Genomic DNA, 15,190 nt, shown 5'->3' on the forward strand with positions numbered 1-15,190 from the left:
ACATTCTACTCCGAATACGGGCTCACAACTGGTGACTAACTGGAATTGGCAAGGCCTTGTCCCTTCCACTCGCCCCCACAGCAAATGATGGAAAAGAGTGGGCAGATCAGGAAAAAGAGCTCAGCTTCATTCTCCTGCAGAAAACCCATCTCCATTACACAGAGCTGTGGGGTTGGGGTCCAGAAGCTTTAGCGGATTCTGAGATAACATGTGGTTCTAGAAAGAGTACCACACCTCTGGTAAAATGCCATGACATTTACCAATTTTTTTCCTATTTGGAAGACATGAGGGGCCACAGATGAGCTCATGCTTATGCTCTGCTGGAGTGATCTGAACATCTGTTAACTGGACAGGAGCATCTCTTCTCTAAATCTGTGCTGAGCTCCCGCGTCATGCTGATGTCCACGATGATTAGGGGAATCCTGGTACTTCTGCTGTGAGCAAATTTATCACTATTATTTTCAATGCTCACTCTGCTGGTCTACACTCACTGGGGATCTCTGGAAGAGCCTGCGCCAGCTTTCCTCTTCCAAGGGTGTTCCAGAAAACAAATCACTTTGGATTTGGGCAGATCTATTAGAACTGAATCTCACCTTTTTTTAAACTTTGCCCAATACCTATTTTTGTTTTTCTGTGCTGTATTTCAAGGGGGTGTGGGAAATGATGAGTTGTTTTCCATTCATTTGCTCAAAGGTGGGCTACTCCTCCCTCAGGAAACCCTCCTCACTGCCGTCATCTCCTCAGCTTGAGCATTTGTCTGCAGCTGCCACCCTGTGGTTACATCTAGTCATAGCAGTGCAAACAAGGAGCCACAAGGGCCTCTTGAAGAACAAGATAAACTCTCTAACACACAAGCACTAATAATCAAGACAATGACTTAAGTAATTCCCTACTCAATGGAGGTTTTCCTCTCAGATGACTCAAGCCTGCATCTTGCTGACAATTATAGCTGCACAGGACAGTAGTAAGAGCCATCTGTCACATACTTAAATTGAGGTCCACACAGTAGAAGCCAGGTAAGTTGTTCTTGGGCACCTGGGAGTAAATATGAAATTAGTTTTTTCATCCCCTTCTGATCTCAAAATTTTGTGATCATTTAGTCTTTGAGGGGTCTTTGTTTTAGTTAATTAATATAATTCTTCTTTTTAAGTTCTATATCACAACAACACACTAAAAGCTAGGTTCTGATTCTTCCTCTGTAGGGAACGTTTGATCTTCTCCTGGGAAGAAAATGCTCTTCTCTCTTTTTCCTTGCAATGCAGGAAGTAAAGTAGGACCAGATCTGAGAGAAGATGAATTCTATGTGGTGATTCTGTGGTCTACCCATTTAAAGACGCATGCTATTTGATATTTAGGCATCAATGATACATGTACAAAGGCAGAAGCTGACAGTCAGGTTGTGACAGTCCCTTGGTAGGGAGGGCACAGAGTAAGAACACAACCTATAACTAAATATCCAGAATGATGTAAAGGAACCCAAAAGGGATAGAGAGAAAGAAAGAGAAAGAAAGAAAGAAAGAAACATCAGGTAATTGGTACCACAGACACTGAGGGAGGGAGATGTCTAGAAGAAGACAGTAGCCCCTGTGTCAAAAACAACACACTGATACTATGCATATATTATGCATGCAGATTTTCCCTGCTGCTTGACTGGCTCTGAGGACCATTTCCATCTTACCCAGCTCTGGCCCTAGCACCTCTAATTCTGGAGGAGTTCAAAACATGGATCTCTTGGCTGAGCACAAGAGAAATGTGAACTACAAAGTCCACTTTCCCTAAGTCCCAGTGGACTTCTCCCTGGATCCTCTTTGAGAAAGCAAAAATCTTATCACTCACCTGGGTCACTGTTGGTGAATTCTTGGGCTACTACAGCTGTATCTCGCAAACAGTTATCCACACATTCTTTAGGGACTTGTTGGGGATCTTTATCTGATACATCTGCTGGCTGCATTTCCAGTAACTTTGTCTGCTTCTCAATGAAGGATTCCATCCCAGACATGGACAGGATCTCTGACTCCTGGAGAAACAGTCAGTGGCAAGGATCACCAAGAATGCAGGAGGTAGAATAAATGTAACATCTAGGTTTCCTATCTTCCACCTGCAAAAGTACAATGGGTACAGAGCCCCACTAACCCTAGGCCACTTCAGGAAAGTTCTCACTCCTTACCCAAGTTGCAAGTAAAACTAGCCTGCTCTGGGACAATCACTTTTGTACACTGCTGGGTCATCTGTTCTCATTGAGAAACTGGTTTCCCTTTTTCTTCTCATCCTATCATTACTATCGCAAAGCCATTACCATACGAAGCCAACTTACCAACTCAGAACTGAGAATTCTAAAGTACTCAGAGGAAACACTGTTAGCATAAACTTTCCAGACCCAGATATCAGCCAAGTCCTTGACCAGGACACCTGATTCTTATCTGACTTCAGAGAAGCCTCCTACATAATATATCTGCAGAATCAAAACCTCAATTGTGATTCTAGCAGTTCTCTTGGTTTGCTCTTACCGCATTGCCCTCCTGGAGACAGTAGAGAACCCTGTCCTGCACCTCGGCTATATTCAGCGCAGGAGCAATTTTACTGAAGGAGAACCTCAGTCTGGACCTGACACAGAGACAAAGAATGAGATGCAAGTCAAGATCATAGTCCCTATAAAAGAGTCTGGTAAGTATCGACAACACATTAAAGCAGAAGCATCCATTCTTACTCCAGGGGGACTTAGTGTGATCACAACTACCTGGAAGATGGGACCCCGAAATCCCTCAAACAACGTATACCTGGTAATTCTTCAAATAGTGCCATATTTATGCTATTTCTATAGTGCATTTGTGAAAGGATTTTTTTCAAGTAAAATAGTGCTTATTCTGTCATGGCTACATTCCCAGAGCCGTGATGACAGGTTTGCATAAGAAATCTGTTGAACAGATTAACAGACAAATATCACAGACTAAGGTCTTTTGTTACTGTTTTGGTATCTTTTTGGGACAATCACTTGTTTCCCTTATATTCCAAATAAGACTGGACAAGCAATTGCAAATGACAACCACAACAGGCATCGTGGTTATTGTTTCATATATGAGCACAGCTGGAAGGCCAAGTACTGAGACCACGGGTGACTAGAGAAGAAGCGCATCTATTGTTCTTTCAGCACCCGTGTCAGGTAGCTCAGGGCTGCCTGTGACTCCAGTTCCGGGGGACCCGATATCCTTTTCTCTTCTCTGTGGGTACCAGCGTGCACGCACGTGCACACACACATAAAAATAATAAATCTTTTTATTTTAAAGCCTGCTACAAGGATAGTATTTCTGGCTCTTAATATGAACATAAAAATGAAGACAACCAGTCAGGTACATATTCATTTAAATTCTCTCTCTCTCTCTCTCTCTCTCTCTCTCTAATGAACTACATTCACACAATGCTTTCAGTAGAGTTAGGGTGCATGTGTTGTTCTTACCCCTCCACCTGCTGGCGTGGAGTGTTTCCAGGGACCAGCTGGGACATCAATGCGGCAAGAGCAGCAACAGTCTACCAGCTACTAAAGTACACCCCGCAGGATTCCATTCTAGTCCCTTCCCAATTACTGCTAGAGTAAGTAGTCTCTGAGCCAAAGTTTCCGGAAATGATGGCAAACAAATCAATTGTAAGTCTTAATTTAATTCTTTCTAGGAAAGAAATACCTCAATTTCTACAAAAAGAAGAGTATTACGCCTTTAGTTTTCCCTTCTAGTCAACAACTCCCAGTGAGTGGGCCCAGGGTTCCCTGGGTAGGAGCAAACACTCAGCAGTACTGCCTACTCAGACTCCCTGGGTACAGCACTGTGGAACCCAGCCTCTGGCCTGGCTAAGAAGCTGATGGGTACCATGCACCTCCTCTCTTCTAGGGTTTGAGAATGGAATGGGGCTTTGACACCTGAGGACAGGGGCCCTGGACCACTGAAGGGCTTCTCACTTGCTAGCCTTCTTGCCTTCTGTCTGGGGCTTGCTTTCATTCTCGGCTTCACTCAGCTCCTCTGTGGGGCTCTGGGGTTCAGAGCGAGGAAACGCTGTCTTCAAGGTGTCCACAATCGCACTCACCACCATCTGCAAGGTTGGAGGTACAGGGTCAGTATGACTATGCACATTCCTGATGGGCAGTGAAGGAGAACAGAGCCATTATCTCTCTGTGCTTTATACCAAAGGATGAAGGATGCAGCCATCCACAGAGCCTTTGAGAAAACTGGACAACAGCCAGTGACAAGAAGTCTTTTGCTCCCTGTCTAGAACAATCTTTTCTTCAGAGTAAGACATACAATACCACGGACAAGAAGCCAAAAGCAAAACAGGGAGAAATAAAAACTCAAGCAAGTTCTTCACACTAGAGAACACATTCAGTAAATCTTTCTTTCTTTCTTTTTTTTTTTTTTTTTTTTTTACATTAAAGGGTGATTCCTAGCTTCCAAACTGACAATACCATCACCAAAGTGTGACTCAGTAGAAATTACAAAGGCATGTAAGGGGAAAAATGAAGATGATAAGAAGAAAAGAGAAAATCCAGTGTAGCAGCTTAAATAATATAAACATGTTGCAAGGATTCATAGAGTAATAAGTTGGGTTTATAGTCAAATCAAACAATTCTCTTCTTTAGGTACAGAAAGAATAAAAATCACACAGGCTGGTAGTTAAGTTATCTGGAATTGCTATAAAGAAAAAAAAACTATCTGTGGAAAGTAAGACTCATCTACAGTTTTTCAGAGTAAGTTGACATGCATATATTTGCTATTAAAGGAAGTGTACAAAGGAGAACCATCAAGGGAAAGGAAGTAAGCAACGGTAATGAATGCCCCACAGGAGCACAGCCTGTACAGCCAAGGCACACCGGACAACCAGCAAGACCACAGGGAACACCAGGAAAAACAAACCAGGAAGGGAACAGAGGATGGAATGCATGAACATAAATAATACTGCTTATAAAACACGCCTTGCAGGCTGAGGAGATGGTTCACTGGGCAAAGTCTTTACTCATGAGAACCCAAGCTCAGACTCCTAAGTACCTATATAAAAACTGGGTGTCATGATGCATATCTGTAACTCCAGTGCTGCTGGTCTGGAGGCAGACCGCACAGGCTTGCTAGCCAGCCTAGCTAGAAGAGAAATTGAGGTTCAGTGAGAAACCTTGTCTCAAATATATATGATGCAGGAAGAGATTCCATGTCTTCCACACACATGCGTGGGTGAATACACTGGTGTGCATATGCATATACATGAAATTTATTTATTTATTTAATTTTCTTTCCTGTCTCAGGATTGTAATTGAGGGGAGGGCCTTTATCTGTGCCCTCCACTTTGGCCTTACTGGAAATTAGCACAGTGCCTTGCTCAAAATTGTCAGTCTGGCTGAACGTGATGGCATATGTCTGTAATCCAAGCATTTGGGAGGCTAAGGAGGAAGAGTTTGAGACCAATTGGACTATACTGGTAGTTCCAGGCCAGACTAGGGTACAGTGAGATCCTGTCTCAACAAGCCCAAAACAAAGAAACAGGCTATAACAAAGCAATTTCCCCATAAGGAAATAAGGAAAGAACCAATGAACACATCTGCTCAGAACTCCAGGGGTTTTTACCTACTTGATCCCTTCTAGTTTGGGATCATAATAAAGAATGTTCCCTAATATCTACCACATGAAAATCCAGCCAGAGTCAGGAGGCATACCTCCTACAAAGAATTCAGTTTGCTTATAAAATTGCTGATGATATCAACCGAGGCTCCAGTGTACTGTATTTCCCAAGTATGCTTCCCTTACCACCTACACAGGTGCTGAGACGCCCTCTTGAAGAATATATGGTTCTCTGTACATTCTGTTCTCCAGCAGAGGATCACTACACCAATCCAAATCCAGATTAATGTCCTGGCTTAGAGCTCTCTACTGAGTACCCAATAATGTGAATAACTTATCTCTCCAAAGAGAGCCTCCTGCCACCGTCAGAGGTTCACGTCTATCCTCACATGCTTCTATTAGAACAAGACTGCAATAACTCCTGGTGGTACATAAACACATAGCGTGAGGGTACTGTCTTCTAACCACTGCTCACCGTGACTCAGCAAGTCGATGATCCAGCCCGTATTTAGCAACAGGTCTTGAAAATTTTAGTGCATGTTCTACTGACCCTCTATGCTTCCTCTACCTAAGCCCTTATTTTCCCAACATGGTCTCCAGTCTAATAAACACGTCACACTTGCAGACAGGAAGAATGCTGAGCAGAGTAGCTCTGCTGTTACCTTGTCTATTCTAGAGACCATGAATGGTTTTTTGACAAAGGCGATCCGAGCATCTGTATTCAGTGCAAGGAACTCCTGCACCTCCTCGCTGTTGGCAATCTCAGGAATGGCACAGAGTTGCTGCAAAAGACAAATATTTCAGAAGAAACCCTAGGCCCCAGATCTCACCACTTTGGGTTGGATGTTTTAGGGTCAGAATGTGAGCCAAGCCAGAGGATCAGATGCCGACCTTCAGGAAGGACTCCAGGAGGCTCTTCCGGGCCTCTACTCTGTCACTATCCATGTTTCCAAATGGAAGATCTGGAAAGAGCTTTTTTGGACCCTTAATATCTTCAAAACAAACAACAAATTCATCTAGTTAGCATTCATGCAGAGGTATTCCATATAAAACAGACAGAATCACTGAATATATTTCACTAGGCTTTGTTTCTAGGTTTTTGTTAATTTAGGGACTTCCAACTGTTCCCATGGTTGTGACGCAACAGTCTACTCTCATTAGTGTGAAGAGAGCACATAATGCAGTGGTTATAAGGCAGGTCCAAAGTTTAAGTTCTCGCTCCAATTCCTGCTATAATAAAGACCTCAGGCAAGCCACATGATCTGCAACTGTTGCTTTTCTATAAGAAGGAATGATAGAATCTACCTTCATGGTTACAGGAGGACATGAGCTAACACATGTAAAGCATGTAGAAGAGAACCTGACACACTTCTAAAACCTGTCCTAGTGTTACCTATGTTATATTCAACCTATCATTTACTTAGGTGATCATTAGCATCTAGAACAATAACAAAGGGGAACAAAGTAGCCAGTTCCTAGCTTATTTGTAATTAAATTTTATTATATTTTAAACACTTCTCTGTGCCTTGGATGTGTCTAACTGCACACAAACGGCTTGGTTGTTAAAGACAGGGATATCTGGGTTATTTAAGACGGGTAACCCACAGACCTGGAAAAGCTACTCAGCTCAAGTGGTTCTGTGAGCATGGGTAGGAATGTGTAAACTACGAGGGGACAGTAGAATAAAGCATGTAACCAAGGACAACCTCAGTAAGGATGCCATCACAGCTGTTCAGCTCTAAACCCCACAGCCTCTCAAGCAAACTCGGGGGCAAGACACTCTCAACGCTGTCTTCTCCTCCCCACAAACCCAGAGGCCACCAAGCATGCAGATCAGAGTGGCCAGATGTGATATGCAAGATGGCATTTGGGGCTTAGGGAACTTCTGACTTTTGATAAACTTTCGTAGATCTGGTTTCTCCTCCAGGCGGGTCTGCAGATTCAAGAACTCCCGGTAGCGGCGGTTCACGGTGTGGTAGGCCAGCTGCTGTAGGCCGCTGCTGTTCTCACCATTAAGGGCTGTCTCATACTGTGGAAGGAACAGAATTATCAATGAAATCAGGGGGCTTGGGAAATTATTCAGTGGTCACAGTGGAGCACTAGTAAAGGGAGAAGGCTGCTCCTTTATGCTGCTGAGCCTTCTGCATCGGACTGCCACCCTCAGTTGTAACTAACGACCCAAACTCCAAGGTGGTAGAATGAGCTGTACTTCCCGGCACCCCTTGTTTGGTCAGAAATACTTTTCACTGTTCCTTCCATTACTTCTATCCAAAACTTTTCACCCCCAAAGTAGCTATGTAATGTTTTTAAATCCTAAAGACATTATAAAACAGAAGTCATAATACCTTCAAAAGGGACTACTGCTAAATGACAGGAGTGCCCTCATCAGGAGCAAATCACTTTGCCATCACACCTAGTCACTAACGCTTGTTTGGGGGAAGAATCAGCAAACCCAGACAGATAACCTTAAGACATGTCTTTGCCTGAAATGTTTTCTTTTTTTTTGTTGCCTTGAGCAGATTAATCTTCCTAATTGTTATTCCTGGAGTTGAACTAAAATTCTTTGTCTTAGGTATATATTAGCTGTATCATTAGACATCCCATGATGACTGGAAATGTTCTGAGGGCAGTCTGCTGCCTTCATGCGTCACAGGGGGGACGACACACACAGCACACGCCTAGGGAAGGAAGCCCTGAGCAGCATGGAAGCTATGGCACGAGAAATTCTGTGACAAAGGAGTTAAGATGCAGAGCTGCTGTGAGCCTGTGCTTGTTCCTAGCAGAAACTGATCACTCTCTGAGTGAAATATTATAGGATGGCAAGTGATTTAAAATAACAAAACGAAAAACGATCTCCTTGTTGAAAGTTCTTGAGCTGGTGTTTAAATATTTGAGAGCTAGAGAGAACGAGAAATCCACTACAGCTGCGGTAAGCAAGGAAGTCTTGGAAGTCAAGTACTGAGAAGAAAAGAACAGGCAGAATTCAGGACAGAGCTTCCAAGCTTTGAGCACCTAGGAGCTAGGATGCTTTCTGTGGAATATTCTACCCTTGAGGACAACTTGAATTTTCTGGTAATACGAAAAAACTGTTCTCTGCTATTAGTCCATGAATATGTCATAAGAAGAAGATGAAACAGCCAGAATCTAGCATTGCTACGTGAGCACAGGGCATGCCAGAGTGACACCTAGAATTAGGGGAACAACACAGTAGGTAACTGGTTGACAGTCGCCAGTTACTCATGACCAGATGTCTGTGTTTCCAAATGATACCTGTTCTATAAAGACCATGTGACTGATGTCATTGCAATGAGTGCAAAGGTGCATCTAATTAGGGTCACCGTCTTAACTTTAAATGTCATGTGAGTTTTAAAATGCCAGGTCATCCTGCAGCTCCTTCAGCAGGCCCTGCCCACTTTATTGGCTTGGACTTCCCCAGGAGTGTGTATCTAGCCCTGTGTGGTGGTGGTGCTTGGACACACCAGTACAAGGCTGGTGAGCTCCACAGAAATTCCAGAAGGCAGGTAAAGTCAACCAGTGCCTCCTGCCAAGAAACTTTCTAAACTTCTTCTTCCTAATTTCTTTCTTTATAAAATACTAGTATCTTTTGCATTTTTATTATAGAAAGGTAGAACAAAAATTTACATCAGAAGGTGGCAGGTTCCTTATTCCTGAGGTATTTAAGCACAGACTTGGGAACAACTATGCAGAGAAGATACGAGGAAAGTTGACTAGAGTCACAGATGTCCCCTTAAGCCAGGCTGTGGACCAATGTGTTGACTGAAAAGTTTCATTTAAAAAACAAACATGGGGGAATGGAGAAGAACCCTTGCTGCTCTTGCAGACAACCAGGGTTTGGTTCCCAGCCCTCACATGGCAACTTACATTTTGTTTGTAACTGCAATTTTAGGGGATCTAGACCCCTCTTCTAGCCTCCACAGGCATCAGGTACACAATGCATTTACATACACGCAGGCAAAATACACACATGAAATAAAAATAAGTAAATCTTTTTTTTTTAAATGTAGAATCTTGGGATTCATTCTTAGAAATTCTCATTCAGAATCTGCCTGCCTATCAGAATCAATTTATTTAAAAAGGAGCCCAAGTGATTCTGAGGCGAAACCAGGTTGGAGAACCAACAAAAAAAATCTGACCTGCAGTACTCTAACACTGAGCTTCTAGGACTGTTTGTACGGCTATGGAGTAAGAGCCTGCTCTGCCTTCCAACTTAGCCACGCGCCAGCCACACATGTGTTTAATTAAACGCAGGCTACTCTTCTCTGCCCTTGTAGCATTCTGTTTACCGACTCTCCTCTGCACAGTCGTTCCCAGAGTGAATGGCCACAGCTGTAGTCGTGTTACCTTCACAGTGTACAGCGTGTATGGGTGGAATCCAGTACCACTGTGCTCTCGGGCGGTGATGGTGCCAGTGATCCGAAGGTTCTGGATGACAACTGGGCCATCGGGACTGCTCAGGGGCTCAAAGCTGAAGGTGGCTGAGCTGAGAGGACCAGGGGGAGAGGAGGAAAGTGGAACTGGTGGCAGGGTAGGCTCAAGGGAGCTCACACCACTGGTGAGATCCTTTTCCAAGCATGAAGGTCTTGGGGGGCAGGGTTTTTCTGGCTCCTCTAACAAAGTCGTAAGAGAGGTGACATCTCCTTGCTCTACCTCCTTGTCTGCTGTGTCAATCTGGATCTCTGGGCAGTTCAGCATGGAGACCAGTAGGCCCGTGTCTGTTTCTGTTCCTGGAGCTTCCTCAGCTTCGGATCCTTCCATCCCTTCAGTTCCCTCACCATCCTTAGGCTCCAGGGCCCGGGAATCCTCTAGTGCACACAGAGCATCCTGAATCCTGTCAGAGAGGAAGTTGCCTGGGGTCATTAGCATGATGGTTTCTTTGCCCAGTTCAGACAGTGGTGACTCCAGCTCCGAGTCTTCGCATAAGAACAAGGGGCCTCGAATATCCGGCTGTAGAAAATGGGATGAGTTATTTCCTATTCTTCTTTCTTCAAGCATCCCAGACAAATCTCCCTCTGCAGCTTCATGACCTTCTTCGACCTCTGGGGAGGGGGCTGGCTCGCTGCAGGTTATGTGTACTGGAGAAGGTGCTTTTCCTGTGGGCAGACTCTCTACTTCAACAACCAGTGGCAGAGAGGTGGGCACTGACGGCTGCTCTAGGACACTGCCTGAGCCCAGGGGTTTGGTTCCTTGGGCTGCATCGTGTCTATACTTGGAAAAGATATTCACAAGTATAAGGTGGATCCAGTCAGGATCTGATAGCTTACTGATCAGTGGTAAGATCACATTGCACGTGACGAGTTCAACTACTACGTGGCGTCCAGTCCTAGTCTCCAGGTGGGGCTTGGGCACTAACTCTTTAAGTAACAAATTCACAATGCCGCGTGCATAGGTGACCTCAGTGGTAGGGCTGTGCAAGGCAGGATGGGGAGGAGTGGCCTGGCAGTAAGCATCCCACAGCTGGGAGGGCTGAACTGAACAGCTCTGCTCCCTGGCTGCGGCCTCCTTTGCCTGAATATAGCTCTGCAGGTGACAACCACAGAGAGTGAGAACCCTCTGTGTAAGAGCATGTCTGTCCGCTCTGCTCATCCGCCTTCGAAGCTCCTGAACCAACCCCTTCATGGCTGCCTCCATCTCCGCCTCGAATGCTGGCTCCTGGCTCACTGAACGATACCAGGATAACACAAAATCTCGGATTATCATCTGGATGGTGCAGTTAATCTCCTGTTCCAGCTGCCTTTCTGCCTCGGGGCACGGAGGACAGGCGGTGACCGTGATGAACCGCTCCAGGTGCAATTGACCTGAAGCCCCTGCAACAGCACTGGCGCCTAGCCAACCTCCCAGCACCACCAACGATGCGCACAGAAGGATCAGAAGCCACATGTTGACCAGAAGGTGGATGACAAGTAGCCAGCCCAGCAAGACCCCCACAACCATCAGCTTCCGGCTACTCCATAGATTACCGAAGCCACAGCTGGACTCTGGGGTAGTCTCCTGGGTAGGGGACACTGTTTCTGCCTTCATGGCTCAAAGAACAGATGGTTTCCACAGATGACAGCCACCTATTTCACTTTGGTGACAGGAGTGAGAGCATGAATTGGCCCAGTAAAAGAACAAGTCCGGGTGCTACTGAGTGAACTCCGCACCCTCGGCACTACGGGCACTGCAAAGCGACGGAGATAGCCCTGCTTCTCCCGCTCGCTTCTGTCAACAGAGCCCACCGAGTAGTCTCTTCCCATCGAGGTGAGGAGAACTTGACCGCCTTCATCACGGCCCAGGCGGAGAGTCTCTTCGCAGCCCCGCGCGGCCCACGGACACTTACGAACGCCGAAGCGGCCGGCAGATCGGGTCACATGTCGCCGGGGGTCGCGTGCCCAGACTGAGCCCCTGTCCGGAGCGGACTCATTGGGGGTTCCTTCCGACTGCCGCGGTCAGCAGCCACAGCCAGCCCCGGCAGCCCGGGCAACTGCTTTTCGCAGCTCCAAAGCGGTCAAAGCCGCCAGCCGGCCGCCAGCCGGCGACAGCTTCCGGGTCGTGGCCTGCGGGAGCGGGGTACGCTGGGAGAGCTGCCCGGTGGATGCGCGCTACCTGCGCCCCCTGCTGGTGAGGAGCCGTGGTGCCGGCGGGCGCGCACAGGAGTCGGCTGGCCTGAGACCCAGTCTTCAGAACTCGCCCAGGCTCTGAAAAGTGTTGTGTGTAAATATCCCTAGCCGCCGAGGTAAACTTTCACTAATCTAATTTGTTTTAATTCCCTGGGACACGTATTTTTAGTAGCTTCATGGATTTTTGATATCCCTGTTTCCTCCAGAAATCATTACTTTCGCCCTCTCCTATACACACTGCCCTTAAGTCCTTAAATCCTTAAGAGTCTCATTTGTTCTCCGGAGTTGTGAAAGATAAATATCAAGTCATATTTGTGGTGTGGAGTAGGTTTCTAGTGAGCATTTCCTATGTTCAGTTACTGGGTTGGAGAATGGGTCCTTATAGACCTTGCAGTTAATCGGGGGAAATGAGTTTGTTTGAAATAAATGGATCTTCAGTAAAGCCAGTCTGTATGGGACATAGTGAAACGCAACATCCTGAGGGTGTTCAGGAGCAATCTCAGAGAATCGCAGTAGTTAAAGGGAGCCTGTGGAGAAAATAGCCTTTGTACTGAATCTTGAAGGATTTCTCTCCCTTCCGTTTCTTTCCAGATGCATAGGTAAGCGAGGCAGAGATAGAGATGTAGTTTTTAGGTTATCCTCTAACGCATTTGGTTTGGGATATGCCTATGATTTTGTTCAGCTTTGAATTCATCTGTCAGTTGTCTACTCAAAAGGGTGGCCTACAAAGAGAGTCAGTATCTGAAGGCGGTGGGACCGACCGTGTGTAGAAGTGTTTGTATCTGTTTTGTATGGAGTCTGTATAGGCCTCCAACTTGGTCCTTAGGAACCGTGTCTGCAATGTGGTTCTCCTTTCTTTTTGGGACAGATGAATGTCATTTGCACAGTTCTTTGTCATTCCATCCTCTGTCAGGAGCCATTTACTTCCAAGAGGCTTGAAGGAATCTTCAGGTAAATTCTAACCAAAATACCCTATACCACCAAGAGGCATATTATAGCTACCTTTGCCTTTTTCATCTTCACCTCTGCTGTTGAGGCAATGATTTCACTTGAATGCAAAAGAAACCATCATTTGCAATTGGATGTAGCTGATGGCGTATCACTTCTAAGGCCAACAATATAATTTAGGATCAACGTGTCCGCTAAACAGGCAAGGCAATCTGTGAAGTCAAAAGTCACTGGTCCCTGTTTCTCTGGTGAATGTCACTTCGCTGCCACCATCCCCCCAATGGAAGGGGACATGAGAATGGCATATAACTCCTTATGCCCTCCCAAACCATTCTTTTGTTCTTGGGAAGAGCTGCTTGACAGTAATGTTCTGGAGAAATAAATATCCCTGCTGCCTCGTTGAGAATTACGGCAGAAAGTTAAATGATGGAGGAACCGGAGACGCCACTTAAGACTTCACTATGAAGCTCGGAGAAAAAGTTCCCATTATCACAATATGGGGAGTGCAGGGCAGTAAGGAACTGACCTTGTAAGTGGGCGTTATGCCACCTGACCAGATGGTCTGGAGTACTGAGGTAGCCAAGAGTGTCTTCCTGATTCTGAAGCAGATTTGATGGACGTGCCAAGGCACTTGTCATTTGGATGGCTATGAGCTTCTGCCCGGGGATTTGGGACAGATCTGAGTCTCCAAGCAGATTAATCATTGGGAGGAGGTGAGAGTCATGCTTAGTATAGAACAGTATGTGCCCAAGATGGGGGAGGGTGACTGGCCACTCATCTCCCCCGCGTCTCTTCTTCCCTTTCTACTTACTGTTTCTTAGACATAGAGCTAGAGTGTTAGGACTGAGAAGACAGATACCATTCATTCACCTAAAGGAATCTGCAGTCTAACCAAAGGAGAGGTTCATTCAAGAGGAATGCATTCAAACATGATGTCATGCTTAAGGTGATGAGACGTGACAGTTGGCATAGGAGAGAGTTCAATAAACTGCACACACAAAGGGTCGGTAGCCACCTGGTACGTAGGGTGGTTCATAGATGTTTACCCCTAAATTTGCAAACAGAAAAGAGGTCAACATGTTTTAGGGAAATGTAGACCAGAGAGAATGGGGGAGGTCTTTAGTGCCATGAGAGCAAAAGGCACTGTTGTGGCAAGAGGCCAGCTTGAAACAAGTCCATACCGTTCCCCACATTTCTCTTAAACACAGAAGACAAGATAGGCTTGATGTTGTGGGCTTGTATTAAAAGAAACTTGGGAGCCCAAGGCAGCTGGGTGGAAAGGTCTGCCTGGGCTACAGCTCAAGGGCAGCTTGAGCAACTTACTTAAACCCTATTCAAACATAAAGAAACAATGCTGCAAGTGTAGGAGTTGTTCCGTGGGCAAATGTTGTCAAGCTTCTTGCCTGAATGAAGGCCTTGCATTAATCAATAATGAAGAAGATAAGGGAGCTTACTGGAGATAATTCCGATGACAGTACAGAAGAGTTCAGAAGGGATAATGGCATAGAATTATTGCTGGAAAACAGGAAGTGGTGAAATTCACATAAAGGAAATAGAGGGCTGGAGGAATTAGCTGAGATCGCCAGGCATGAGTCTGGAGTTTCATTAATATTTATTGTTCAGTTGTTTTCTCACAAGATGTATGATTTGGATATGTTGCCATGTTGAGATTTTGAGAATAGATAAAGAGAAACGGCAAGTGGTTAGAACCTCAACACCCTGAGAAGTGGAGTACTAAAATTAAAAACCATACTATCGAGGTGCATGGAAAACGAAATAAAGCCATCGGATGGACAATTGGTCAGAAGAACATGCTTGAATATAGTAGGAAAAGTGTATATGCAAACCAGAAAAAGGCTTCTGATAGGCTGGCGATCCGTCTACTGGAGTTTCTTATTACTGTCTTGTCAAGTTGCCATGAGCCCTGTGGCTAGCAGCATCACAATTTATTCTCAGGCACTTTGGGAAGTTAGCAGCCTCAAATGGGTTGGCAGAACTGTGCTCTTCCTGGAGGCCAGAAGCGAGAATGTG

At 45.5% G+C, this 15,190-nt stretch overlaps 1 protein-coding gene across 2 annotated transcripts in view; it reads right to left on the bottom strand.

Annotated features, from left to right (window-relative positions):
* The window catches only part of Snx19 (sorting nexin 19), a 34,321-nt gene extending 22,111 nt beyond the window's left edge, over positions 1-12,210 (bottom strand). The window contains exons 1-7 of one of the 2 annotated variants that reach the window (XM_050160037.1): positions 10,263-12,210; positions 7,485-7,623; positions 6,486-6,586; positions 6,257-6,376; positions 3,950-4,080; positions 2,508-2,604; positions 1,837-2,017 (exon numbers count right to left, since the gene is read on the bottom strand). In XM_050160037.1, the coding sequence (XP_050015994.1) occupies positions 1,837-2,017; positions 2,508-2,604; positions 3,950-4,080; positions 6,257-6,376; positions 6,486-6,586; positions 7,485-7,623; positions 10,263-11,633 (2,140 nt within the window). In that variant the 5' untranslated portion in view covers positions 11,634-12,210. Of the gene's footprint in view, positions 1-1,836; positions 2,018-2,507; positions 2,605-3,949; positions 4,081-6,256; positions 6,377-6,485; positions 6,587-7,484; positions 7,624-9,956 lie in introns of both variants that reach the window. The other variant, XM_050160036.1, reaches the window with a different exon arrangement.
* Between the last annotated feature and the right edge of the window lie 2,980 nt (positions 12,211-15,190).

The sequence above is a fragment of the Alexandromys fortis genome, unplaced genomic scaffold, assembly GCF_014885135.2.
Source record: "Alexandromys fortis isolate MF-2015 unplaced genomic scaffold, M_Fortis_MF-2015_v1.1 scaffold_108, whole genome shotgun sequence".
Taxonomy (NCBI): domain Eukaryota; kingdom Metazoa; phylum Chordata; class Mammalia; order Rodentia; family Cricetidae; genus Alexandromys; species Alexandromys fortis.